Source organism: Odocoileus virginianus, chromosome 8 (genome assembly GCF_023699985.2).
Source record: "Odocoileus virginianus isolate 20LAN1187 ecotype Illinois chromosome 8, Ovbor_1.2, whole genome shotgun sequence".
In the NCBI taxonomy this organism is placed as follows: domain Eukaryota; kingdom Metazoa; phylum Chordata; class Mammalia; order Artiodactyla; family Cervidae; genus Odocoileus; species Odocoileus virginianus.
The window spans coordinates 1714701-1742588 of NC_069681.1; the positions used below are offsets into that span (position 1 = coordinate 1714701).

A 27888-nucleotide genomic window follows, 5' to 3' on the forward strand; every position below is an offset into this window, starting at 1 on the left:
CAGGAGGTGGTGAAGGACAGGGAAGCCTGGTGTGCTGCAGTCCATGGGGCCACAAAGAGGTAGACATGACTGAGCGACTGAACAACAACACCACAGCTGATTTCAACTACTGACCTCTAATCAGGGAGGAGATGCTGACAGTCAACATTCATGAGGTGGAATAAGCTAGATTCAGCACACTCAAGCATCTAGCTCTATTCCTTGTGCTATCAATCTCATTAGCCCTGGACACTGACCCCAGCACTGCTGCAGCCATCAATCTTGCTGTAGCTTCTACTACTACCAGAGCACATTCACCACAGTTCCTGCTTTTCTGTCCAACTAACCCATATCCTGTGCAGCTATACCTGACTAGTAGAGCTGAGGTCCATGTCCACAGCATAGGTGCAAAGGATGCTGGGGAAAAGCAACTGGCATTTTCTTCTACACCAAGAAGACTCTGAAAATGGGAAACTCCCCCAAACAAAGGAAGAGATTCAGGTTCTAGGAATCATAAATGTTATCTATATTTATCTTGCATGTATTTTTATCAGCCAAGAAGATTTTGTCAAATGTTATTTTCTATAGTTTGTATCAAAAAAAAACATCTTATTTTGGTAGCTTTATTATCGAAATAGAAATAATGGGTGTATGAATGTGTATACATATATAATCTTTAAACACACACCAAATATACCTTCCCATTGTAAGATATTAAATATAACCTCAATTAGGGATCTGCCTATTATTCTCTTACTGAGAATTATAAGCCTGAAAACTAACAATCTAGCAAGAAAAGCAACCTCTCTACCTCATCACACTAAGCTCATCAAGCTGAGATGGTTATCCCTTCCTTATACATACACAGCATTTGTTCCACTATACTGATAATTGTTGGCTTCTTGATTTCTTATTATGAGGCAGGGATGCCCTGTTGATATCAAAGCCTCTGCACTTAGCATAAATATACATTCAAAAGCTGCTTGATAAATAAATTTCCTGGTTTATTTTACTATTGATTTTTACTATAATTTATTTAGCACTTAGCAGATACACCAGAAAATGTGGCAGTATTTTTACATAAGTTAATTTACCTCCAGAACTGAAAAGTATATTAGGATCATTTGCATGTCTTAAATGAGAAAATTGAAAGCAAAGTATTTTAACAGCGGTTACTCAGCCAGAAGAGGCAGAATTAGAATTCAAACTAAGATATGCCTAACACCAAAGTCTGCCTTCTTTCTATACACACTCTAAAACTATGATAAAGTGTATTACACATGAAAAACATGTAGGTAAAAAGGGCAATGGGAATATTAATTCTTAAAAATTCATTCTGTTCAAAAGAGGCCAAGAAAATTAGAAGAGAATGGCATTCAAGTTGGAATTTGAAGACTAAACAGCAGTTTGCAAGGCATTTGAGAGAACATCCCACTCACATAGAAATTATTAAAGTCCTATAGTAACAAAAAACTATGATTTTAGACAGCTGTGATTCCCTCATCTCTAAAGTAAAACAGAAGTTGATAATAATTTCTACTTTTCAGTGCTGTTCTGAAAATTACAGATAAATTATTTAACATGGGACCTGTCATAAGGCAGATTCTCAATAAAGAGAAAGAAGACAAGATGTGTTTACCAAAAACCAGGGTTCTTCAAGGTAAGTTAGGGGCTTGTACCAAAAAAGGTCAAGAAGAAAACAGGTTAAAAGCAAAAGGAATTGAAAGAAATAGCTTTGGAAAGGCAGTCCCTAATACTGATTTCAAATTTTTCAAGGGATATTCATATACATCAAGAGTTTAAACAGATAAATAAATAATAATAAAAGAAAAACTTTCTGAATCATAAATATGGTATATATTAGATCTAAAAGTTTCTACCCCTTAGAAATTTTAAAAACAAGGCATTTTAAATGCCTAGTAACTGACAAAAAGACAACATAATCTTGAATAGGTTTTCCCTTGAGATTGCCTGAAAAAGCATTAATTTATACATCAAAGTAACAGCACAACATATAATTTGCTCTTATTCAATCAAAGTAATTGCAGCCAATCAATTACAAGAAAAACACTGTGGGACTCCAGTCAAAAGTAACACTCCTCCCTGTGTGTCATTTTCCCACTTCCATCCTTCCCTCTGCAGCTGTTTGTTCTCTGAGAGAATTAAAACAAAGTGAGCAGTTTGTTTTTCAATTATCAGAGTATCAGTCTAATATATATTCTATACATATACCTTTGTGCATTGTTTTTAAACTCCACAGAAGTCCTGTTAATAATTACCAACAAGCACTTGTAAATAAAGCATGGTAAAATCAGTTTCAGTAATCATTTTTCTCAAATTAAAAATGCATGTTTAATTCTAATAACTCACTAAAAGAAACACTGGTAAATCATGTTATTTAGCACATAATAGATTAACATATGAAACATGATACAATTTATTTAAATGAAAACTTAAAAACATTTTTCAATTATTTTTCTTTATAAAAACATCAAAGTTCTATACTGACAGTGAAAGAGCATTCAGTTTGAATTTTAAACCAGTGAAGCCATCTTGTGGTTGATGTTGGTGTTGCTGAGGCTTCAAGAAGGTCACTTTTACCCCCAAAATTAGGTCTTTAAAAATGCACATAGAAACTGTCAGTCCTAGAACCTAGATGAAAAAAAACCCCACAGATCTGAAAAGTCTTTCCTGTTAGGGTTCCACAATAAAGCATAAAAGTCCTCACATACCTGGACTGGTGATAAAGCATTTTTGCATTAACCTATATTTTATAATTAACTTCTACATCTTGGTTTAAAGGCAAAGCTATGAAAATAAGTATAAGCAAAATATTAAACTTGGAAAAGAATACAAAAAATATTAAACAGTTTTATAGGAAGTGTATGTTTTACTTCCTTTCTGTCATGACCTTTTTCCATGATTTTTCGCTGAGAAGCTAAATATTCTAGGGCCCTGTCATATCTAGAAAGCCTCTCCTGAAAAATTCAAAAATTGCAGTATATGGCGCCCCTGGCACATATTGCTCCATGCTAAAAAAATTTTATGGCCTAAAAATTAAACACAAACTGCCTTCAGGAAAATCTAGCGTAGACTTAGAAGCCTGGAGAAAAGTTTCATCTTCTTACTCTCACCACTTTTTAAATTTATCTGAAACCCCTGCATCAAGGTTATGAGCAACCTTACTGAGAAAGCATTTGAACTGCAAAATACTATTAAGAAGTGAATGGGAGAGAAGACAAAAGAATGTGCACAAAACTATTACATTAATTAAAAACAAAGTTAACTTGCAATTTTTGCCATCTAACTTCCTCCCCAAATAATCAGTGATAACTAACAGAATTAAAACTTCAGTTTCAAACTCTAGGTAACAATGCCCTTCTGAAGTTCCCAGTTTAAGAGCAAAAAAGATGTCAATTCATTATTCCAGGATTAACTTTCTTCTCCTTACTATAGTCCTTCCATCTCTCTTATCAAACCATAGCCTTCTCTATGCCTCCTTTCCAAATGCTGAAAATGCCATATCTAAGTCTTATTAATTATGATAATAACAATACACAGCATCATCATAAGCATTTACTTTTGACTTCTCAGGAGAGGAAGATTGAAGACTCTTCTCTACATTCCTTTAATTTACCTCTAAAAAGCATTACTGTTCCTCTGTCTTGGGGAATCTCTAGTACATTGTATGGAGCCCTGGACCTAATAAACATGCTTCCAAGAGGGCTGGAAGACACAGGACTACAGCCCTTTAAAAGGGCCCACAACTGACTAATGGAAGTAGCTCGTAAAAAGACAGCCTTCTCTCTTGCTCATTAAGTGTTAGCTTCTTAAAGCTGAGGCAAATGCTCTCCAGTTCTTTTTCCTTTGGCTTCCTCGCTCTTAGAAGTAGTAATATCACAGGCAGGCATGAAACTTAGTGGAAATAGTCAGAGAAGGACTTTGGCCTACTTTGATTCCATTGTACTAAGATCAACTTAGCTCAAGCAATGAAGATCTGCATTAGGGATTGGGGCCAAAACACAGTCAATAATGAAGCATCCACTCACCTCACCTCATTTACTGGCTTCCCTTTTTCCCTGACAGTTCAGTTGGTAAAGTATCCGCCTGCAATGCAGGAGACCCCAGTTTGATTCCTGGGTTGGGAAGATCCCCTGGAGAAGGGAAAGGCTACCCACTCCAGTATTCTGGCCTGGAGAATTCTATAGACTGTATAGTCCATGGGATCACAAAGAGCTGGACACGACTGAGCGACTTTCACTTTCACTTGGAGATCTCTCAGTAACAAGATACCCAAGTCAGGTAATAAATATTCATGCATTCTTAGATGTCCAGGACAAAAACACCATCCTAAATGTCTCATAATGCTCAATATTCGTTATACACATTGCACTACATTTACAATGTAGTCACGCAGGTTTTCATTTAATACTTCAATGTCATAAGGGAGATAACACTTGAATGATAAGAAAATTAAAATCTGGCAAGATTAAATAACTTGCCAGAAGTCACAAAAATATAATAAGTGGAAGAATAAGGATTTAAGTCCAGCTGAAAAATTCTAAAATCTGTATCTGTTCAGTATGTTACCAGAATTTTTTTATTCTCCCTCTCCACATTGTATCTGAAGCTCATCAAAACTCTCTCTGCTTCCTGAGATAGCTAATCTATCTCACACTTTAAATTTTCAAATTAGTTTTTGCAAAATTAGTTTCCAGCATGTTCTATTTGGAAGATCACTAGGTAATTCAGTTCTTTCATTCATTTTTTTTATTATTATTAAAAGAAAATTAGAAAATATTATTATTTAATACCAAAATCTGACATGCTCAAGGAACAGGCAGATTACTTATTCAAATACTCTGCTTATCTTATACACAGATTAAAATTTATTTTAAAATTTTTATTTACAATTTATTTTAAACAACAGTTATACATAATTTAGTGTCTAGAGCCATGTCTTAATGATTCTGTCACCAATTACATGCTAAAGTGCTGGGTAATAAAGCATTCTGATAAAGGCACAAATAAAGTAACTTTTACTGTATTAATCTTACTTTACAGACAAAGACCACAAGTAATTCATGTCAAAAATATATATTACTTAAACATTTATTATTGTCTAAAAGCAGTTCAGTTCAGTTGCTCAGTTGTGTCTGACTCTGTGACCCCATGGACTGCAGCACGCCAGGCTTCCTGTCCATCACCAACTCCCAGAGCTTGCTCAAACTCATGTCCATTGAGTCGGTGATGCCATCCAACCAACTCATCCTCTGTTGTCCCCTTCTCCTCCTGCCTTCAATCCTTCCCAGCATCAGGGTCTTTTCCTAATGAGCCAGTTCTTCACATCAGGTGGCCAAAACATTGGAGTTACATTTTTATATATGAAATTTTAACCAAAGACAAAAGAGTAACTCCAGTGGGTTGGCTTCTAAAATTTCTATTAAAATTAATTTTCAAAACATCTTCACTAATACTGTGAAGAGAATTATATTTGGTATCAGAAGCAGGTAATGAAAGGGAAAATATAATCAAATCTGAGGAGCAGAGGTTTGTTTCATGTGAAAAGGACTCACTCAATTTCTGTTTCATGTGAAAAAGGCTTATTTTGTATCTTCTCATTTTATGTACAAACTAAAGCCACATGAGCATTAAGAATAATTCAAAGGATAAAATTTGGTATAGAAAATTCTAGATTCAAATATTGTAAGTTATATCGTATTGTTGTTAGCTATATTCAAAGGAAATTCTAAAGAGACTACTTATAAAATTTTCTGAAGCAAAAATGCTCTGAGAAGTTGGAGAAAGCAGAGAAAACTCTCATCAGTACCTTTCCCTGTGAGCTTTTAACAGTGGTAGGTTCTGAGAATTCTTAAAGACATAAAAAGAAAAAATGGAAAATCAATAATCCAGAATGCCAGTTTTCTTAAATAGACTAGTATAAGGATATGCAGGCACTGCTTTGATACTAGTTACTTTTTCTGTGAGGAATTGTTGCATTCATCAGACCTGTCCAAGACTGCTGCCTAATTTAGAGTTCTACACCCTAAAGGTTTTCTAAGTATGTTTCCCAGATTAGCTGAATCAACATCCCCCAGAAACCTGTTCAAAGTACAAATTCTCAGGCTCTTTCCCAGTTCAATGGAGTCAGAAACATGGGATTGGGTGAGGTGGGAGGCTGGCACTCTATGCTGTAGCCAGGCCTCAGGTTGATTCAGATGCACACTCAAGTCAGAACTACTACCACAACCAGAAAACGAAATGTAAGGAACTGGAGAGGACTCTGAGGAGAGCAATGAAGATGAATAGAATGCCTGAGACACAATAAACAGAGGAATCAAGATAGATGGTTTTAGCAAAAAGAAACCTGTAGCAGTAACATTTACAAGACTTCAAGTAGACGAGCAATTATTCACAAGGGAAGGTAACCAGAGGCTCTCCATCTCCCTGAGGGAAGATAGAGAGGATATTACAGACTGAAGTTGCAACATAAGAAATTTAGATTAAAACACAATTAAATTTGCTGACACAGAGTACTGTTAAACTTTAAAATGAATTGCTGAGGAGTCTGTAGAACTCTCTTCACTGAGTATCTGCTTCAGAAGCTAGAGCAGATTATAAACTCTTGTTCTCTTTCCAGCTAAATGATTACCACCTATCGCATATGAGAACCAACATTTAGAAAATGTGAAAAATGTTATAATATTATAGATCTTTTGAAATTATCTAAAATTTAAAATATCTAAGGTATAGCAACTATCTTAAATACATGAGTATTAAAATGATAAGAATACTTACTCAAACTCAAAACATACACATTCAAAGTATTTCAAATTATAAAGACGTTCATTAATAACTCAAAAAGTGAGCAACAGCATATATAAAATTTTTGATTGACATAGTTCGCATTATTTTCAAATTAAAAGAAGATATTGAATATAAATGAATAAGAAGTAAAAGACTGACTAGTTGGCATCTAAAATCCAAAAACTGTATCCTTGTATTTCAAAAAAATCACTGAAAAAATTCATAACATAAATACACGTTATGCAAAATGACAGCAGTAACCAAATACACAGCTTTGCCAAACTGTTCCTAACATTCTCTCACAATCTTATACTCCTATATCAATAAGTTCATTAAATAAACATGGTAACAGATAAAACAGGTAAAATAAAAAGATACAAAAAGGTCCTCTTTCTGAGTTCCAATAATATCCAATAAGTCTAACATGTAAATAAGTGTCACAGTTATAATTCCTAAAACAAAAGTATTTTTTAAATGTTGAAAAGTCACCAAAAGTTTAAAAGTTTGTTTTAATAATTTTCCATGTGTATAGGAAGTCACTAAAATGATAACTTTGTGACTCGTTCCCTCCAAAATATTTTGAAGTTGCAGTCTTCCTTGACAAAAAATAATTCTAGTAGTTTAGTATATGTTCATATTTACTGTACTTAACAAAATTTAGGAAGTTAACATTTTTCTTTACCTTTTCTACCTTTCCACCATTGATGTCACTGGGGAGGAATTTCTTGCCAATTGTTCTCAAGTCTGTCTAAAATAAAAATATTATTATTAAAATAAAATTAGAGAAAAATGACTCTAAATCTAATCTCACTCACAAACAAAAGATAAAATTAGTTAAGGTCTGAGTAACAGAATTTAACTATATGTTAAATATAGTTTGTATTTCAACTGATTATGAGATCTATATATGTAAAAATCAACCATGTTCAGTCCCATATATACACTGTTTAAAGTATACCAATAAACTGAACAGTAATATATAAGGCCTTACTTACATCTGGTCATATTTCTCTGGGTACCCTTTTATTAAAATCTAAAACTCGATTTTATGTAAACTATAAGAAATTCATGTCACAATCCAAAACCAAATTGACTACTTTGAACAAATAAACAGTATATTTTCAACAACTAAATTCTATATAACTTTGATACGCAGAGACATGAAAGTACATTACTCTATAGGCTGTGATACTCCTAAAATAAAGCTACATAACATATAAATATCCCAGAGAATATTCTTTACTACAAAAGCAAGAAGTCACAATAAGACTGTACTGTAGTAAAAATATTTCATTTGCTTATTGAACAAATTTCAGAAATAGGAACAAATAACTTACTACACGAAAATCCAGATGTACATATTACTCAGCAAAGCAAAGAAAAACATAAAAAGGACTAAGATAAACAAAGTTGTAGCATTTCTGATGCAAAAACAAAACTTCAACTACACACACAGTCTACATAAAATTTTTAAGGATTCTGTCTCTTTAAGAAGTGAAAACTAAAGGAATAGTAAGAAATTTATTCAGAAGAAAACTAAATACTACTCATGAAAAAGGCCTAATTATTTAAGCTAAGAAATTATCTTGATGCTTGAGACAGTGAGGTTAGTTTAATAACTAAATTTGTACTTTTTAAAAATTCCTTAAATAATAGTAAACAGAGCTCTTCATTGCCTCAAGAGCAAGAGAAAAGAGACTCAGAATGCATTTAATCACAAAAATTATAAGGGAGAAATTTATGTTAGACTTAAGGCAAAAATGTTATCAATAGATAATTACAATTACTGTATTATTTATAAAAGGATAACACATAGAGAAACAGGATAGTCTTCTTTGAACACCTACAATAATACAATTTCACTTGAACTATCCATATATAGTCAGTTAAAGAAACAAGCATACATGTTATACAATCCTCATAGATCCTTTCCAGTCTTTTTACTACCATGACTTTTAATTTATTTCTCAATGTAATGCAAGGATCATTCCTAAAGTACAATTAACTGAATGGAACTGTCAGGCAAACTAAGTCCCATATCCAAATACTTGTGTAACAATGTTTCAGATTTATCCTTTGTACAGTCTCCACCCAATAACAGAGTGAAAGAATTATAAACCAAACCTCAAGTTGCACATATTTTTACTTTGAAAATACTAAGAAATATATGGGGGGAAAATTCATATACTGGCATTTCATTGTTTTGAAGCTTAAATAATACATGTGAAGCACTAAACACAATGACTTACAAAGAATAAGCATTTAATGAATGTTAGCTACAATGTTTAGTAAGTATAAAACACGAATACTATTATTATCTGAATACATGTAACAAGTGAATAATACAACTAACAGTTCATAAAAAGTCATTATTTTGAAAGTCACAGAAAAGCTGAAATATTTAAACACATATAAGAAAAAGAATATATACAAGTTTTATGATACATCATGGTCCTTCATTTCCGGTTTTATCACTAATTATAAAATGTAAAATAAAATGAGGCATTTATATAAAGTACTGTAGAAATGAACACTAGACTAAAATTCTAAACTTCAACTTACTGTATACTATAACTAACTAATATGACATGTCAGAAATTCTCTAAATCCCGGTAATTTATTCCTCTGTAAGATCGAAAATATATTAACAATTCTATCTTTACATCTGAGTCTCTTTTTCTGTATTATCTAGGGTGAAACAGATAACCAGCCCAGGTTGGGTACATGAGACAAGTGCTCGGGCCTAGTGCACTGGGAAGACCCAGAGGGATCGGGTGGAGAGGGAGGTAGGAGGGGGGACTGGGATGGGGAATACATGTAAATTCATGGCTAATTCATTTCAATGTATAACAAAAACTACTGTAATGATGTAAAGTAATTAGCCTCCAACTAATAAAAAAAAAAAAAAGAAAACAATTCTATCTTCCAAAATTGTTGTCATGCAGAAAGGAACAATGTATTCAATGTTCACAGAACTTTTAAAGTATCATACACACATGTAAGGAAGATTATTTCATTGTTTCTTTTAGCAAGATGAAAATGACCTACCAAATCTTTAAACATCCTAAAATCAAAGTCAATTCTATGATTCTGATGCCATTATATCAGGATCACTAGAAAAACTGGGTCCAAAAATACATTTATAGTGAGTAACTAATTATTCAGGAGAAATATTTAACCCATAAGATGCATGTGTGCACACACAAACAACATTCCTGACTTATTTCTTCAAATAAGTTCAGCAAAATATCTATTTGGCAAAGCATTTTATACTATACAGAATATTAAAGAAAAATTTTAAATACTCTTTAAAAATTTTTACTATTACACATTATTTAGTAATTTAAGACTAGACTATCACTTAATTTTGCTCTAATGCAGGAATTCAAAACTACATGTTAAATTTCTATATTATTCTTAAAATCCTTACTCCTCATTCTACAGAGTAAAAATTAAGAAACCTCCCTCCTTTCAACATAAAAATCCTAAAAAGAGTTATGTAGCAGCTCTAAGGCTGCTACCTTTAGAAGGGCCCACTTACAAAGTTGGCCCTAAGCTGGCATCTGGGAACTTGGTACCAGAACCATTCCCTAACTGAAAATGTGGTTCACTGCCTAAATTATTTGTATTAACAATGTGATCTTATGGTAAACACCTGCTTGAGGGGAGAAGTCTAGAATCTTGTTTCATTCTAGGCAGAGAGTACCTTTTTGAACAGCCCAGTAAAAGCCTATTGGACTTTCCTGGGCAGGAAACACTCTACATACATACTATTTTGCTTTGTTCACTGCTAGATAAAAGAACAAATTTAGTGTGTTCCCCACAAGAGGAAGAGAATATAAGAAAGCTTGTGCATGGATTATTCTCCCAATATGTAATAAGTTATATATAAGAATTAATAATGCAAGTCTTTCTCAATTAGGGATTAACATCCTGCAATCACTCAAAAGCTAAAAAATTTCAACAGGAATACTGTATGTACCTGATTTTACTTAAAGTTTACGAACTTGAAAATTAGACTACTTGTCTGGTATAGACGTCATCCTTCTAAAAGTATTTATTTAATTCTATTACATGGCATGATAGCTTTGGACTGGAGTATTTATATATTTTAAAGAAAATTATAAAGACAAGCTAATTCACTAAGATAATAATCATCATGTACCTCTTATGTATACCAGGTCAAATATCTTGTGTTGACTTATTTTATTTAGTTTCTTATCCAATTTATAGATAGTTCAATGCTATTTACCTACATATATAAATATCAATAAGAAGAGAAGATTGTCACAAAGGCTTTTTCCTATTTACATCTTTTGCTTTTAGTGAACAAAGAAAGAAACTGGGATTCTTTGTAACATTTCTTGAAAATAAAATTCACTAATTTGGGTGCGAGTCAAGGAAAGATAAAATGTCCAGCAAATATTCCCATTTGTAGTCATGGATAACACATAATTTCTAAAAAACTTGTTTGTCTTACTGAACAAAATTGCAAGCAGCTAAAAAAATGATAAATTTCAAAATATAAATTCTATGTTTAAATTCATTTAATTATATAAATATAAATTTAAGTAATCAAAAAGGAAAAAGTTATAGTTATATATTTATTTATATTTCATATATTGTTATCAGTTGCCCTCCCTTTTTGCTTTATGCTAAACCTACTTTGCAGTGACATAATGGATTTGTCAGACAGTAATTCTCTTCTGAATTTCATTGATTATACATCATAGCATGTAAATTTCATTGTTTAATAGACTATGATTGTAAAGGTAATAAGAAAAAAATTCCCACTGGGGTAACCACAAGACTGAAAAGAGAATATTCATTTAGTCACATCTGTTCTTCAAACAATTTTTATAACTCTTAAAAAAAATCTAAAAATCAATCTCAATTATAAAAAAGACAATGCTATACAGATGGGTAAAGGAAGAGAAGTAGCAAAGAAAAATGCATCAAAACATTAACAGTAATTTTTGGGCTTTCTTATTTTTCTGTATTTTCTGAAGTAGTCATACTGCACAGTATATCCTACTTTTATCAACAGGAAAAGTTACTTCAAAATAAAAAATACAACTGTCAAGAAGCTGTAACCTAGCTAGTTTCTATGTAAATTAAATGTCAATTTGTTTCTATAAATAGGATCAGTTTTTACTGCTATTATATAGCTACTATAAATGTAATGAAATTCTGTAATTGATCACAAGGTGAATAAGTTTTAATTGCACTTTCCCCTTTTTCACTAATTCCATATAATAGACATTAAAGAAATATATATTTCTAATAATTGGCTTATATGAGATTACCAAATTCAACAAACATTGCTGCAACTTAAAATGCACAATAAAAATGAAAGGTGTTCTCCACTTTATAAAATCCAGTTTATTCTATGAGATATTTTTCATAAATATAGCTTCCAGATTTTAAATGTTTATAAGTTAATAAGTAAAACCTACATTGAGAGCAATCAGGATGATGTCATTTACATTGACTTTGTCAGGAGAACTTGTGCAAGCTTCAATGCCTTCATCTGAAAGATACCTGTTAAGATAAAAAATTTGGCTTAATATTTTCTAAAATCAAAGTTAACCAAAATTATTTTCTTAAGTCTACAAGTAGTTTTGTTCTCTACTATAAAATGTTTCTACTACAAATACCAGAGAGTCCTGGATACTCCCTGTTTACCATCTCTGATAGAACAGGATGGAGAATGCATATTTTTCCTCTTTTATGTCTTTAAAGGGATATTGTGTTAATAAAAGTATCCATATGCTTTCTAAGAAAAGATATTTAAACATCAATATGCTTCTTAAGGAATCAAAGAGCTCCTCTTCGCTATTACACAAATACAATATCCAACTTAAATATTTAGTTACAGAGTAAACTCTTAAGAAATTTAGATGTGCTATAAAAATAGAACTAAAAACAGCATAGTTTTAAATTTAAAACAAAACTTTCCTCTCGGATATTTTCTCACATTATCTTTTCAACTCCCCTTTGTCTAACATAATGTTCCTAAGAATCTTCCAATAAACACTATTGATTCCAAGTGGCACAAAGTTAGGCAACTTTTTACCTTACATCTTTTACTTTTCCTGTCTCTTTTCAGTTTTTTACTCATTGTCTTATTGCCCTTTGTTCTTTTATTCAGTCCAAACCAACCATTCATCTGTAGCAATAATTAACTGAAGGGTGAAAAATTATTGAATCCAAAGGCTGGGTGGGAATCATCTCTACCAATTCACCCACACGCAGCACAACCATTTTGAAATTCTTTGATAACTCTACAATCCACGTATCATCTCCCCACAAAAGTCCACCTGTAAAAATGCCCATTAACATCTGGCACCTTTTGTAATCAGTATTAGATACTCTGGTGCTGGCACTGCCACCACAGACATTCTCCCACTGAAAAGATAGAGGAGTGAGAGTCTGACGGAGCTAGCTTTGGCTCTTGCAGAGTTGATGGTCAGCATTTCCACCATCAACTCCCACCCTTAAGCTGATTCTAAGACACCTTTACCTGAAGACAGTAATCAAAGAACATTTGCCTTTTAGAAATAAGGATGAATTTCTCAAAAGTAAAAGAGCAAGCAAAAAGAAATATAAATAGGAGAGTACAAAAAGCAACAGAAAATTAAAGCTGATAAGCCTGTGAATAAGATCAAGGAGGTAAAAGAAAGGGAAGTATATAAAAATCAAAGCAAGAATGTGTTTTAAAAAATTAGATACTATTAAAAGCTTAAGGCAGTGCTAAACTACAATGATGAATGAAGGCCAGGAGTTAAGTGGGTTACAGAGAGAGAAAAAAAAGCATTAAGTATTTAGATGTGTTACTAAGAATAAGTGGTTAGGAAGCTGGAATAAATTGTACATGAGTGACCATGGAATACAAATGTTTGCTGGCAGCATAGATGGCTGAAACACTGCTTTAATTCAGAATGAGTAAGTCCACTCCTGATTACCCTGATAATTTTTCACCATTCACAGCCACTGACTGTATCTGGCACTAACCATCTTACAAATTTAGTTCTACAAATATTAATTAACCCCTGATTTATATGAAAAGAACTATACATGTGAACCAGTAATAAGTAAGATGAAGAAAAATAAATATCTTCCTTTAAGGCATTTACAGTCTCATATAAAGCATAACATAACACATAAATAGCTACCATACAAGGCCAAAATAACTATAAACAAAATGTTATAGGTGCTCAAAGTGGCTGGGGAATGGAAAAGAATGCAGAGAAAGGGCACCTCCACAAAGTAAAAACTATAAAACACATTCTGGGACATTCTCATTGGAAAATGGGGAAGAGATGAGAGGTCAGTATAGGTTGAGACCAATTTTAGGAAGCAAAAGTATATAGAGGGATATGGGTGCTAATTAAACGCTGACTGAGTAGTTACAAAAACACAGCTTTCAAAATTCCTAGAGTGGAGAAATGAAATACAATGACTAATAAAATACTTCATCTTCTAAAATGGCAACTCTTTAGAATTAAAAGACTACAGAATGTCAGATAAACTGGAAATAATCTTAAAAAATATTCAAAGTTGAACTCTTTAGCTTAAATGAAGAAAAGACGCCTCTTTTTTCAAAGATGTTAACCTAAACTTTACCCTAAAATACCCTGATGTCTCAGATGGTAAAGAATCAGCCTTAATGTGGTCACTGGGGGGGGGGGGGGGGGAAAGGGCACTGAAAATCAGAGCAGGCACGCCAGATCTGATCCCTGTGCACATCTGTACATGGACCTTAAGGAAAGAGAATCATCAACAGTTTCCATAGGCGATCTCTGACACTAAAGTCACCCAAGGGCAAAACCTTAAAGATGAAACAAACCGCGGAGAGCTCCTGTTTACTAAACCAGCCCAGAAGCATACTTTTTTCTCCTCTGGTGGAGATTTTAGTGCAAAACCACTCATTACCATTCTGAGCTAAAAACACACCGAAATAAATTTTATTGACAAGCAAGGCAGTAAAGGGCTAAATTTCTGCATAATACAAAATATACTAAGATTTCTCCTTAATTTTACCTTCAAATAATTCCATTTTACATCACAGCTTAATACACACTCAAATTTTTTTTAAAAAAATTTCAGAAAGTGTTTCTTGTTTCCATAAATAGACGGTAAAATCCTGTCTTTCTCACAATCATTTAATTTGTAATCCTGAGCAACTCTTGTTACTTCAGAAGTAAAAGCTTTAAAACTAATTATTATCCACCAATTTGCGGCAGAGGTGGTTTCCTATACAAGTATTGAACATATGTTTAAATAAGTTTGGTCTCACTACTAAAACTATCTTCACCTCATGTTCTGAAGTTACCTGGACATATAAAACAGACATGCCCAAACTACAGTTCAAGAATCTCAACTGACAGAAAAGTGTGATAAGAACAAATACTATTGTTTAATATCACTTATTAGATCCAGATAGTGGGCCACCATTACCAGTAAGTGGATTCCTAACCACAAGGGAAAAGAGCACCAATTTTCCTTTGATCCATTCCTATGAAAGTAGGTAAAATCCTTGAGTTTAACTTAACTGCTGACTATGATGTACATGTAATGAGGAGAGCAGCAACAAGCTGAACAGTATATGTCCATCTGAAGGGAGCAGCTCCAGTGACTATCTCTATGAAGACAGTTTTTATTCCAATCCCAAAGAAAGGCAATGCCAAAGAATGCTCCAACTACCACACAATTGCACTCATCTCACACACTAGCAAAGTAATGCCCAAATTTCCCCAAGCCAGGCTTCAACAGTACGAGAACCATGAACTTCCAGATGTTCAAGCTGGATTCAGAAAAGGCAGAGGAACCAGAGATCAAGTTGCCAACATCCGCTGGATCACTGAAAAAGCAACAGAGTTCCAGAAAAACATCTATTTCTGCTTTATTGACTATGCCAAAGCCTTTGACTGTGTGGATCACAACAAACTGTGAAAAATTCTTAAGAGATGGGGATACCAGACCACCTCACCTACCTCTTGGGAAATCTCTATGCAGGTCAGGAAGCAACAGTTAGAACTGGACATGGAATAACAGACTGGTTACAAATAGGAAAAGGAGTCTGTCAAGGCTGTATATTGTCACCCTGCTTATTTAACTTATATGCAGAGTACATCATGAGAAACACTAGGCTGGATGAAGCACAAGCTAGAATCAAGATTGCCGGGAGAAATATCAATAACCTCAGAGATGTAGATGACACCACCCTTATGGCAGAAAGCAAAGAAGAACTAAAGAGCCTCTTGATGAAAGTGAAAAAGAAGAGTCAAAAAGTTGGCTTAAAACTCAACATTCAGAAACTAAAATGATGGCTTCTGGTCCCATCAATTCATGGAAAATGGATGGGGAAACTGGAAACAGTGAGGGACTTTATTTTGGGGGGCTCCAAAATCACTGCAGATGGTGATTGTAGCCATGAAATTAAAAGATGCTTGTTCCTTGGAAGAAAAGTTAAAACCAACCTAGATAGCAAAGCAGAGACATTACTTTGCCAACAAAGGTCCATCTAGTCAAAGCTATAGTTTTTCCAGTAGTCATATATGAATGTGAGAGTTGGACTATAAAGAAAGCTGAGTGATGCTTTTGAACTGTGGTGTTGGAGAATTGATGCTTTTGAACTGTGGTGTTGGAGAAGACTCTTGAGAGTCCCCTGGAATGCAAGGAGATCCAACCAGTCTGTCCTAAAGGAAATCAGTCCTGAATATTCATTGGAAGGACTGATGCTGAAGCTGAAACTCCAATACTTTGGCCACCTCATGCAAAAAGTTGACTCATTGGAAAAGACCCTGATGCTGGGAAAGACTGAAGGTGGGAGGAGAAAGGAACAAAAGAGGATGAGATGGTTGGATGGCATCACCGACTCCATGGACATGAGTTTGAGTAAGCTCGAGGAGTAGGTGATGGACAGGGAAGCCTGGTGTGCTGCAGTCCATGGGGTTGCAGAGTCGGACACAACTGAGCGACTGAACTGAATGAAAGGCGGCAGATCTAGTGACTATCTGTATGAAGACAGGTTAAGCAGATACTGTCAGATATTCTCATTTTTAGCTTTCAGTTTTTTGCAAAGAAATGTCTAGCCAAACAAAACAGGCTTCAGTCTGCATGTGACACACATATTTTGTACTAATCATATTAGTTTATATTAATTATATCTGTCTGTTTGCTCCTATACACTTTCAAGTTGTCTTTGACATGCAGGGTTGTGCTATAGGTGTTTCTCAAATGATATATCACCCATGGCTGACACACTTTTCAAGCAAAAGAGGAAAACAATTGTGTATTTTAGATCACTTTGTATGACTCTTAGCAATAAACATAATTATGCATGGAAACAATGTTCTTACTAGAGCCATCGTCAAATCATTTACTTTGGCCTAAATACTTCACAAACTGCACATATAAGAACTCATCTTTACCTCATTATTTCCATGTTTTACATATATTTCTTAGGGGGAAAATGCTCGAATTGTCCATAATAATTTAAAAAGTGCACTGAAGTTTTCTTCCCCTCTACCTACCTCTACCATTCCAAGCAATGAATGCCCATTCAAGTCTGAACTGAGAATTGAATTTGTAAGATAATCCAAAAGAGAATCTATTATTGCACATAAACACAAACTAGGACAATGATGCATGAAAATTCTTTAAAATGGCAATGAAAAAAATCAAGAATGAAAATATTATTCCCAAATGGATAGGGACTCAATCAAAAATAAAGGACATATCTGCACAATAAGTGATACAGAACAGTATTAACTGCCTCTGAATAAAATCCAAATTACATGGCCACATGTGATTTGGGGAGTCTCTGATCTATACATCTATACATGATTACTTGCTATCACATTAAGACTACCAGTCCACATCAATTCAGTTCAGTATCTAAGTAATGTCCAACTCTTTTTGATCCCATGGACTGCAGCACCCCAGGCTTCCCAGTCCATACCAATTCCCAGAGCTTACTCAAATTCATGTCCATCAAGTAGGTGATGCCATCCAACCATCTCAACCTCTGCCATCCCCTTCTCCTTTTGCCTTCAATCTTTCCCAGCATCAAGGTCTTTTCCAATGAGTCAGTTCTTCACATCAACTGAACAAAGCATTGGAGCTTCAGCATCAGTCCTTCCGAAGAATATTCAGGACTGACTTCCTTTAGGATTGACTGCTTTGATCTTTTGGCAGTCCAAGGGACTCTCAAGAGTCTTCTCCAACAACAAAGTTCAAAAGCATCAATTTTTCAGCAGTCAGCTTTCTTTATAATCAACTCTAACATCCATACATGACTACTGAAAAAACCATAGCTTTGACTATGCAGACCTTTGTTGACAATGTCTCAGCTTTTTAATATGCTGTCTAGGTTGGTCATAGCTTTTCTTTCAAGGAGGTACAGTCACCGTCTGCAGTGATTTTGGAGTCCAAGAAAATTAAGTCTGTCACTGTTTCCATTGTTTCCCCATCTATTTGCCATGAAATGATGGGACTGGATGCCATGACCTTTGTTTTTTGAACGTGAGCTTTAAGCCAGCTTTTTCACCCTTCTCTTTCATCAAGAGGCTCTTTAGCTGCTCTTCACTTTCTGCCGTAAGGGTGGTGTCATCTGTATATATGCTATTATTGATATTTCTCCCTGAAATCTTGATTCCAGCTTCTACATTCTCCAATCTAGCATTTTGCATGATGTACTCTGCATAAAAGTCAAATAAGCAAGGTGGTAATATAAAGCCCTGATGTGCTCCTTTCCCAATTTGGAACCAGTCTGTTGTTCTATGTCTGGCTGTACTGTTGCTTCTTGACCTGCAAACAGATTTTTCAGGAGGCAGGTAAGGCAGTCTGATATTTCAATCTTTAAAAATTTTCCACAGTTTGTGGTGATCCACACAGTCAAAGCCTTTATCTGTCAATGAAGCAGATCATTCCCTGGTAGCTCAGCTGGTAAAGAATCCACCTATAATGCAGGAGACCCTGGTTCGACTCCTGGGTCAGGAAGATCCCCTGTAAAAGCGTTATGCTGTGCACTCTAGTGTTCTTGGGCTTTCCTGGTGGCTTAGACAGTAAAGAATCTGCCTGCAATGTGGGAGACCTGGGTTCAAAGCCTGGGGTGGGAAGATCCCCTGGAGAAGGGAACAGCTACCCACTCCAGTATTCTGGCCTGAAGAATTCCATGGATAGAAGAGCCTGGCATGCTACAGTCCATGGGGTAGCAAAGAGTCGGACATGACTGAGGGACTTTCAAAAAAAAAAAAAACTCAAAAAGAAAAACCAATATTTTAGTGGCCAGACAAGAAATTTTTGGCCAAGACTAAAGATTAAAATATGGATTTTAAAAAAGTTTCTAGGAATAAGCCTTTGTAAAGTCATAAATAACGTAAAATATTTAAAAGTGCTTAAATTCTGAAAAATTGAAACCTAGAATTGTTTCGTTAAGCATTTCCTTTAAAATGCTTAAGATGTATTAGAGAGCTAATTCTGAAGGATGTGCTACTTGAAAACACCACTAGATGACAACCTTGCTTTACAAGTACAATATTATCAGCCTATTACTGGAAAATCTAAGTCTTCAAAGATGTACTAAACTGGCTTTAGAATAAATGTTTCCAACATTTACTGGGTTTTTCTGGTGGAGAATAGATATATCAAAAATAAAATAAGCTATTTATAAGTGCTAAATTTGTGCTTGCTATAAAGATCACTCAGGATTTAAAAAAGAAACTCATTTAGCAGACATTCAAGAGATTTCTTACACACACACAACAAAACTGAAGCATATCAAAAGACAATTTTCTCTCTTATGCCCTCCTATGTTCATCCTTTGGAGATACAGATTTATATATAGTACATATAAATTACTAGAGACTAATACTTTTTTGTTGTAGAATAATTACAGAGTACTTTCAACATTTCAACTGTTGCTTTTCTCTGACATCAAAACAAATAAACATGGTATTTTAAGATAATAACCATAAGAAGAAAGGTGATAACAAAACACAAACTTCTATTTTTTATGATCCATTTTCAGATATCTTAAATATTTTTCCTATATATAATCCAATCCATGAAGACATTAGTCCTGGAAGGCTTATTTGGTATTAAGTAATTATTATACTTACTTAATAAGTAAGTGGGTTAGCAACCCACTCCAGCAGTCTTGCCTAGAGATCCCACAGACATACAGGCCTGGCAGGCTATAGTCCATGAGGATACAAGAGTCAGACATGACTTAGCAACTAAACCACCACCAATTATTATAACACCCTAGCAAGTAAAAATTTGTAAATATTCCTTTGAAATTCCATAATTGATACATTACAAAGAATAGTAGCAAAGAAATCTAACTATGTTATCATTCATTTTTGTAAACCAAGCCCTTACGTATTTTTAAAGTATAAAATGAAAGCCTGGATATTTTTACTTTCATTGGAGGTTATAATTTATGTCCTTCCTCTAATTCAACATTTTCATTCTTAAATTCTGAAGCAGAGCTGAAGTTAGTTTTTAATAACTCATAAATGAGTTTATTTGATATTTCTGTCATCTCTACTTCAGCACAAAGGCGATAGCTATAAAACCATACATCAGTAGGAAAGACTCACTTCAAGCCTAATGTTCCATGTACTGACTATTGCGATACAGCATCAGAACTGGCAGAGGCCATGCCACAGGCCTCCCAGGATCAACACCAGACCAGGTACTTAATTCTAAGTTTACATGAGAAATGTTACTTTAAAATGTGAGCTATGGTAACAACTACTAGAAGGCATTTTATGAATAGCTTGGGCTGTCTGATCAGTACTTTATAGTGAGACAGAACTAGATGCATATCTCAGCCTCACCATTTAATCAATGTGGGATCCAAAGTGATTAATTTAATCTACCTGTGCCTCAGTTGCCTTCCCTACTTAAAATAAAAAATAAAAAAAATGGTCTACAGAGTTGTTTTTAAAAAATGCTGATCTTTAGAGTTGTTCTAAGAATAAATGAAATACCCATCATGTGCTTGGTATGAAGTTAGATGCTAAATAAATACTAGATTCTTTCCTTCTAAAACACTGTAAACTTTGTGTCTATTCTGGAAAATATCTCCAAAAGATAATGATCCTTAAAAATGCCTTCTTCTGAAACTAATACAATAAGTGAATCTACTATAGTTCAACTTTTTTTTAAAAAAGTCTTCAGGGTTATAAGAAGAGAAGAAAAGAATGAAATTCACCAACCAATAAAGGGAATTTCCTCAAAGGTTACAGCTAATAGCCAAAATACCCTAAGATACATATTCCCAACATGCTCCTCACATGGAGCTCACTGAGAAACGAAGGAAGATGTCTGCAAGATGAAGATTTGTATTATTTAATTTGTTGAGATGTTCCAATTGTACATATTGGAAACACAGTTTTTAACAATAAGAAAAAAACTTACTCCCTAAGACTGTGCAACTATTTATGCCCAAAGAGAATTTTCAATGGAAAATACATTGCCATCATTTTTCTTTTTTTTTCTTTTTTTCCTTCTTTTCTTTTTTTTTTATTGCCATCATTTTTCTCCAATCTGCCATTTATGTCAAAATTTAAAATAATGATGTCAAGAAACACTTGGTAAGTAATAAGTTTAATATTCTATATTGTATTAAAATTAGCCAGTGGGAATTTGCTGTACGACTCAGGGAACTCACCAGGGCTCTGTAAAGACTAGAGGGGTGGGATGGGGAAGGAGGTGGGAGGGAGGTTCAAGAGCAAGAAGAGGGAGGGGACATATGTATGCCTATGGCTGATTCATGCTGATGTTTGGCAGAAACCAACACAATTCTGTAAATCAATTATCCTTCAGTTAAAAAAAAAATTCAAAATTTTAAAAAATAAAAATAAAATACAATTTTAATATGTTTTAAAATGATATTTTATGATTTACACTCACAATTAATTTAAATTAATACCATTTATTCAAAACTTTAAAAATGAAAACTTACTTCAATTATCACAGGCCATTATGACAAATACCTATTTGTTTTTATGCACCTGTAAGCATACATGCTACCATTTAATAGCATAACAATTCTCCAAAAATTAAAATGAAAATAGAAGAGGCCTAAAATAAAAACTGGCAGTCACTTAAAATACGCTACTAAATTAAGCTGCTGCTGCTCAGTTGCTAAGGCGTGTCCGACTCTTTGTGACCTCACAGATTGCAACAGGCCAGGTTTCCCTGCTCTTTACCACCTCCCGGAGTTTGCTCAAACTCATGTTCATCAGTCAGTGATGCCATCCAACTATGCCGTCCCTTTCTCCTCCTGCCTTCAGTTTTCACCAGCATCAGGGTCTTTTCCAACAAGACAGCTCTTTGCATCAGGTGGCCAAAGTATTGGAGCTTCAGCCTCTGTCCTTCCAATGAGTATTCAGAACTGATTTCCTTTAGGATTGACTGGTTTGATCTCCTTGCTGTCCTAGGGACTCTCAAGAGTCTTCTCCAGCACCACAATTAGAAGGCATCAATTCTTCGGAGCTCAGCCTTCCTTATGGTCCAACTTTTACATCTGTACATGACTACTGGAAAAACCATAGCTTTGACTATTCAGACTTCTGTTGGCAAAGTGTCTCTGTTTTTTAATACATCATTTGTCATTGTTTTTCTTCCAAGGAGCAAACATCTTTTAATTTCATGGCTGCAGTTACCATTCACAGTGATTTTGGAGCCCAAGAAAACAGTCTCTCACTGTTTCCATTGCTTCCCCATCTATTTGCTATGACGTGATGGGACCAGATGCCACAATTTCCTTTTTTTGAGTGTTGAGTTTTAAGCCAGCTTTTTCACTCTCCTCTTTCACCCTCATCAAGAGGCTCTTTAGTTCCTCTTCGGTTTCTGCCATAAGGATGGTGTCATTTGCATATCTGAGGTTGCTGATATTTCTCCCAGCAATCTTGATTCCAGCTTGTGATTCATCCAGCCTGGCATTTCTCATGATGTAGTCTGCACAGAAGTTAAATAAGCAGGGTGACAATATACAGCCTTAACGTTCGCCTTTTCCAAATTTGAACCAGTCTGTTGTTCCATGTCCAGTTCTAACTGTTGCTTCCTGACCTGCATACAGGTTTCTCAGGAGGCAAGTAAGGTTGTCTGGTATTTCCATCTCTTTAAGAATTTTCCAGTTTCTTGTGATCCACACAGTCAAAGGCTTTTAGTGTAGTCAATGAAGCAGAAGTAGATGTTTTTCTGGAATTCTCTTGCTTTTTCTATGATCCAACAGATGTTGGCAATTTGATCTTTGGTCCCTCTGCTTTTTCTAAATCCAGCTTGTACATCTGGAAATTCTTGGTTCACATACTATAGACTAGCTTGAACAATTTTGAGCATTATCTTCCTAGCATGTGAATGAAATACTAAATGAAATAAGTAAATAAAAATGAATCTTTTGCAAAAGAGTGAAATACCCCCTCAGTCGATAAATATGAATTAATAATTCTAATTGTCATTTCTTTAAGATACACCTTACATATAAAATGCTTGGTATTGAAGTTTTTGAAATTGAAGTGTTGCAAATAAATTAAGAATTTTTTTTTCCAGCTTAGAAAATGTAATTTAAATACCCATCTCTTTGTAGTAGTCTGAATGGTGGTACCCCAAAAGATATGTTCATGTACTAATCTCTGGGACCAGTGAATGTTACTTTATTTGGAAAAAATGATCTCTTAAAGACATGAGACAATTATCCAGATGCATCCTAAATCTAATGACAAGTGTCCTTATAAGAGAAAGGCCAGGGAATTTTGAAACATACATACAGAAAAGACACAGATGGACACAGAAATTGGAGTGATGAGGTCTCAAGCCAAGGAATGCCAGCAACCACCAGAAAGTTGGACACAGCAAATAACTGATTTTCCCCTAGACTGTCTGCACACACCTTGATTTCAGATTTTTAGCCTCCAGAACTGTAAGAGAGTACATTTTTATGGTTTTAATCCCTCTGCTTGTGGTTATTTGGTACAGCATTCACAGGAAAATGATGCACCTATTACAAATTTAAGCCATTTGAAAGTACTGATTCAACTAAATAAAAATCTATCTTTTGAAAGGTCATCCTTTACAATAGAATATATGAAGAACATCCTCTATTCAATTTAAAATGTCCTGATTTATTAACTCTCCCTGAATGATCAACTTCAGTGAACTTGATCAGTTTAAGTCAATAAATAATAAAATACAATTTTACAGATAAATAATAAGTGAAAGTGGCCCCTTCCCAATTATCTCAAAAAATATAAATTATTAACAATGTTAGGTATATCCCTGTAATACACATACACATAAACTGGGGTAGATTTTAGAAGGAAGTATTTGTTTATAGAAGTAGACTCAGGTACATAAAAGTTTCTGCAATAGATCTTTTCATTTAAGAACAGATCACAGTCAACTTCCGTTTCAAACATAGATTTCTCCGTCTCATTCTATTCAATGGCTGCTTGTCCCTTAGTATCTGAGGGGGGTTGTTTCCAAGATCTCTCCAGAAACCAAAAGTCAGCAGATGTTCAAGTCTCTTATATAAAATGTTTACAAATATAACTGTCAGTATAAACTCATGATTTTATACTTATATCAGTTTATTCATTCTGATGTTTGTGAACCGGCCCAGAAATTACACATGACTCACCTAATGGTTGCATCTTCATAAATCTAATCATAAAGAAGCCTTGGTATGACTTTTTTAATTTTAAAAGAGCAATAAAACATTTTTTCATAATATCTAACATGTACAAATTAGGAACTGTTACAGACTAATACATCTCAATTTTAAATAACTGAGATAATATTGACTTATAACATTACACATTTCATACATACATTATATTTCCATTTTTGTATACCCTACAGCATACTCACCACCAAAAATTTAGTTTCCTTCCTTCACCACAAAGTTGAAACCATCTATTCCTTCATCTCCTTCCTCTCCAGTAAATACAAATCTATTCTCTAAATCTTCATGTTTTTCTTTGGTTTGGTTTCTTTATTTGGGGGGTTTGTTCGGTTGTTTTATATTCCACATTGTAATTAAATCTATATGATGCTTGTCTTTCTTCATCTGATATATCTCACTTAACATAATATCCTCCAGGTCCACATATATTGTCAGAAATCACAAGATTTCATCTTGTTAATGGATGAGTAGAATTACATTGTATATACATACCATACCTTCTTTATCCATCAATCTACCCACTGAAGGGTACTTCTGCTATTTCCATTATCTTGGATATGGTAAATAATGCCATGGGGAACAGAGGTGTACTTATATCTTTTCAAACTACTGTTTTCATAGTATCTGGATAGCCCAAAGTGGGAAAGCTAGATTAGTGATATTGAGTACCTTCTCACATGTCTGTTAGCCATATGTATACCTTCTTTGGAAAAATATCTATTTAGCTGCCCTGCCCAGTTTTGGGACTTCCCTTGAGGCTCAGCTGGTAAAGAATCTGCCTGCAATGTGGGAGACCTGGGTCCAATCCCTGGGTTCAGAAGATCCCCTGGAGAAGGAAAAGGCTACCCACTCCAGTATTTTACTCAGGTTGTTTTTTTAATTGAGTTGTATGTGTTCTTTATATTTTTAATTGAGGTATAATTCTCCTATTACTTTATGTTGGTTCCAAGTGCACAATGCAGTGATTTGCTATTTCTGCACATTACAAAGTAAGTCTAGTTGCCATCTATCACCACAGTTATCATGATATTATTGACTATATTCCCTATGCTGTATATTTCATGTGGATCACTCATTTATTGCATAACTATAGTTTTTTACCTACCAACCCATTTCTTCTACTTTACCCAAACACCTACACACTTCTCCTCTGGCAACCACCAGCTTCTTTTCTGTACCTAAGAGTCTGTTTCTCTCTTGTATCATTTGTTTTGTTTTTTAGATTCTACATAAGTGAAATCATATGGTATTTGTCTTTCTCTTATTTTTCTCTTATTATTTCACTTAACCTAATACCAACTGGGTCCATCCATGTTATCACAAAAGACAAGACTTTGTTCATTTTTATGGTTGAATAATATCCCATTGATCCTATAAACCACATCTTCTTTATTCACCCATCTACTGCTGGACACTTAGGATCCTTCCCTAGTGGCTACTATAAGTAATGATGCAATGAACATATGAGTGCATATATCTTTCAAATTAGTGTTTTTTATTCTTCAGAAAAATACCCATAAGTAGAATTGCTGGATCATATGGTAATTCTATTTTTAATTTTTTGAGATGCCTCCATATTTTTTCCAGAGGAGCTGTACCAATTTACATTCCCAATAACAGTGAATGAGGTGACACTTTTCTACATATTCTTGGCAATACTTAAATGCTGTTTTGGATAACAGTCATTCTGAAATATGTAAGGTGACATCTCATTGCAGTTTGATCTGCAATTTCCTGACTAATGATGTTAAGCATCTTTTCATGTGTCCATTGACCACTTGATATCTTCCATGGAAAAATGTCTATTCAGATCCTCTGCTCATTTTTTTAAAACAGGTTGTATTTTGGATGTTAAGTTGTATGAATTCTTTTTATGTTTTGGATATAATGTCTGTAAATACCTTCTCCCATTTGGTATGCTAGCCTTGTATTTTGTTGACAGTTTGCTTCATGGTGCAAAAATTATTTAGTTTGATGCAGCCCCATTTTTTCATTTCTGGTTTTGTTTCCCTTGCCTTAGAAGACTGGTCTGAAAAAAACTGTTAAGATTGATGTCAAAGAGCATAATGCCTATGTTTTCTTCTAGAAGTTTTATGGTTTCAGGTCTTACATTTATGTCTCTAACTCATTTTGAGTTTATTTCTCTATATGCTTTGAGAAAGTAGTCCAGTTAGAATCTTCTGCATGAGGTAGTTTTCCGAAAATCATCTGTTGAAGAGGCAGTTTTTTCCCTCCATTCTATCAATTCTTGCATCCAGTGTCAGAGATTAATTGACCATATAACTATGGGTTCATTTCTGGGCTCCTTTATTCTGTTCCATTGACCCATGTGTCTTGTTTTGTGCCAGTACCATACTATTTTAGTGACTATAGCTTAAAGTATAGTTTGAAATCAGTGCATGTAATACCTACAGTTTTATTCTCCAGGCTCAGGATTGATTTGGCTATTTAGGATCTTTTCTGTTTCCATACAAACCTTAGAAACTATTTCCTTCATCTTTGTAACAAGAAAAAAAATGCCATTAGTATTATACATAGGAAATGCACTGAATATGAATTGCTTTGGGGCATACAGTCATTTTAATAACAATAATTCTTCCAACCCATGAGCATGGTGTATCTTTCCATTTGTTTGTGTCATCTCCAATTTCTTTCATCAATGTCTTATAAATTTCCAAGTACAGGTCTTTTACCTCCTTGGTTAGACTTAGATTTAGTCCCAGGTTATTTCATTCTTTCTCATGTAATTAGGCATGGGATTGTTTTCTTAATTTTTCTACGAGTTTATTGTTGGTGTATAGAAGCACAACAAATTTTTGTATATTAATTTTGTAACCTACACTATTACTGAGTTCTAATAGTTTTCTGGTGATATCTTTAGAATTTTCTATATACATTATCATGTCATCTGTAGTGATAATTTTATTTCTTCCTTTCCAATATTAATTCCTTTATTTTCTTTTCTCCTCTAACTGCTGTGACTAGGACTTGCAATACTATAACAAAAGTAAATGACAAGAGTGGGCATCCTTGTCTTGTTTCTGACTTTAGAGGAAACATTTTTAGCTTTTCACCATTGAGGGTGACATTAGCTGTGAGCTTGTCACATGTAGCCTTTATTATGTTGAGACATGTTCTCTCTACATACACTTTTTGAGAGTTTTTATTAATTAGTAGATGTTGAATTTTGTCAAAAAACTTTTCCTGCATTTATTGAGATGATATATAACTTTTATTGTTCAATTTGCTAAAGTGATATATCACATTACTTGATTTGCAGATATTAAAACATCTTAGCATCCCTGGGAAAAATACTTGATCATTGTTTATGATCTTTTTACTGTATTGTTGATTCAGTTTGCTAATATTTTGTTGAGGATTTTTGCATCTACATTCAT

The 27888-nt window shown here is 34.1% G+C and overlaps 1 protein-coding gene across 4 annotated transcripts in view; it reads right to left on the reverse strand.

Moving 5' to 3' along the window:
• TDRD3 (tudor domain containing 3) overlaps positions 1-27888 on the reverse strand; it is a 192590-nt gene that overhangs the window by 129110 nt on the left and 35592 nt on the right. For 2 of the 4 annotated variants that reach the window (XM_020894978.2, XM_070471155.1), the window contains exons 2-3: positions 12243-12327; positions 7469-7534 (exon numbers count right to left, since the gene is read on the reverse strand). The exons of 1 other annotated variant lie outside the window; for it this stretch is intronic. In XM_020894978.2, the coding sequence (XP_020750637.2) occupies positions 7469-7534; positions 12243-12327 (151 nt within the window). The remainder of the gene's footprint in view (positions 1-7468; positions 7535-12242; positions 12328-27888) is intronic. One more of the 4 variants, XM_070471154.1, reaches the window with a different exon arrangement.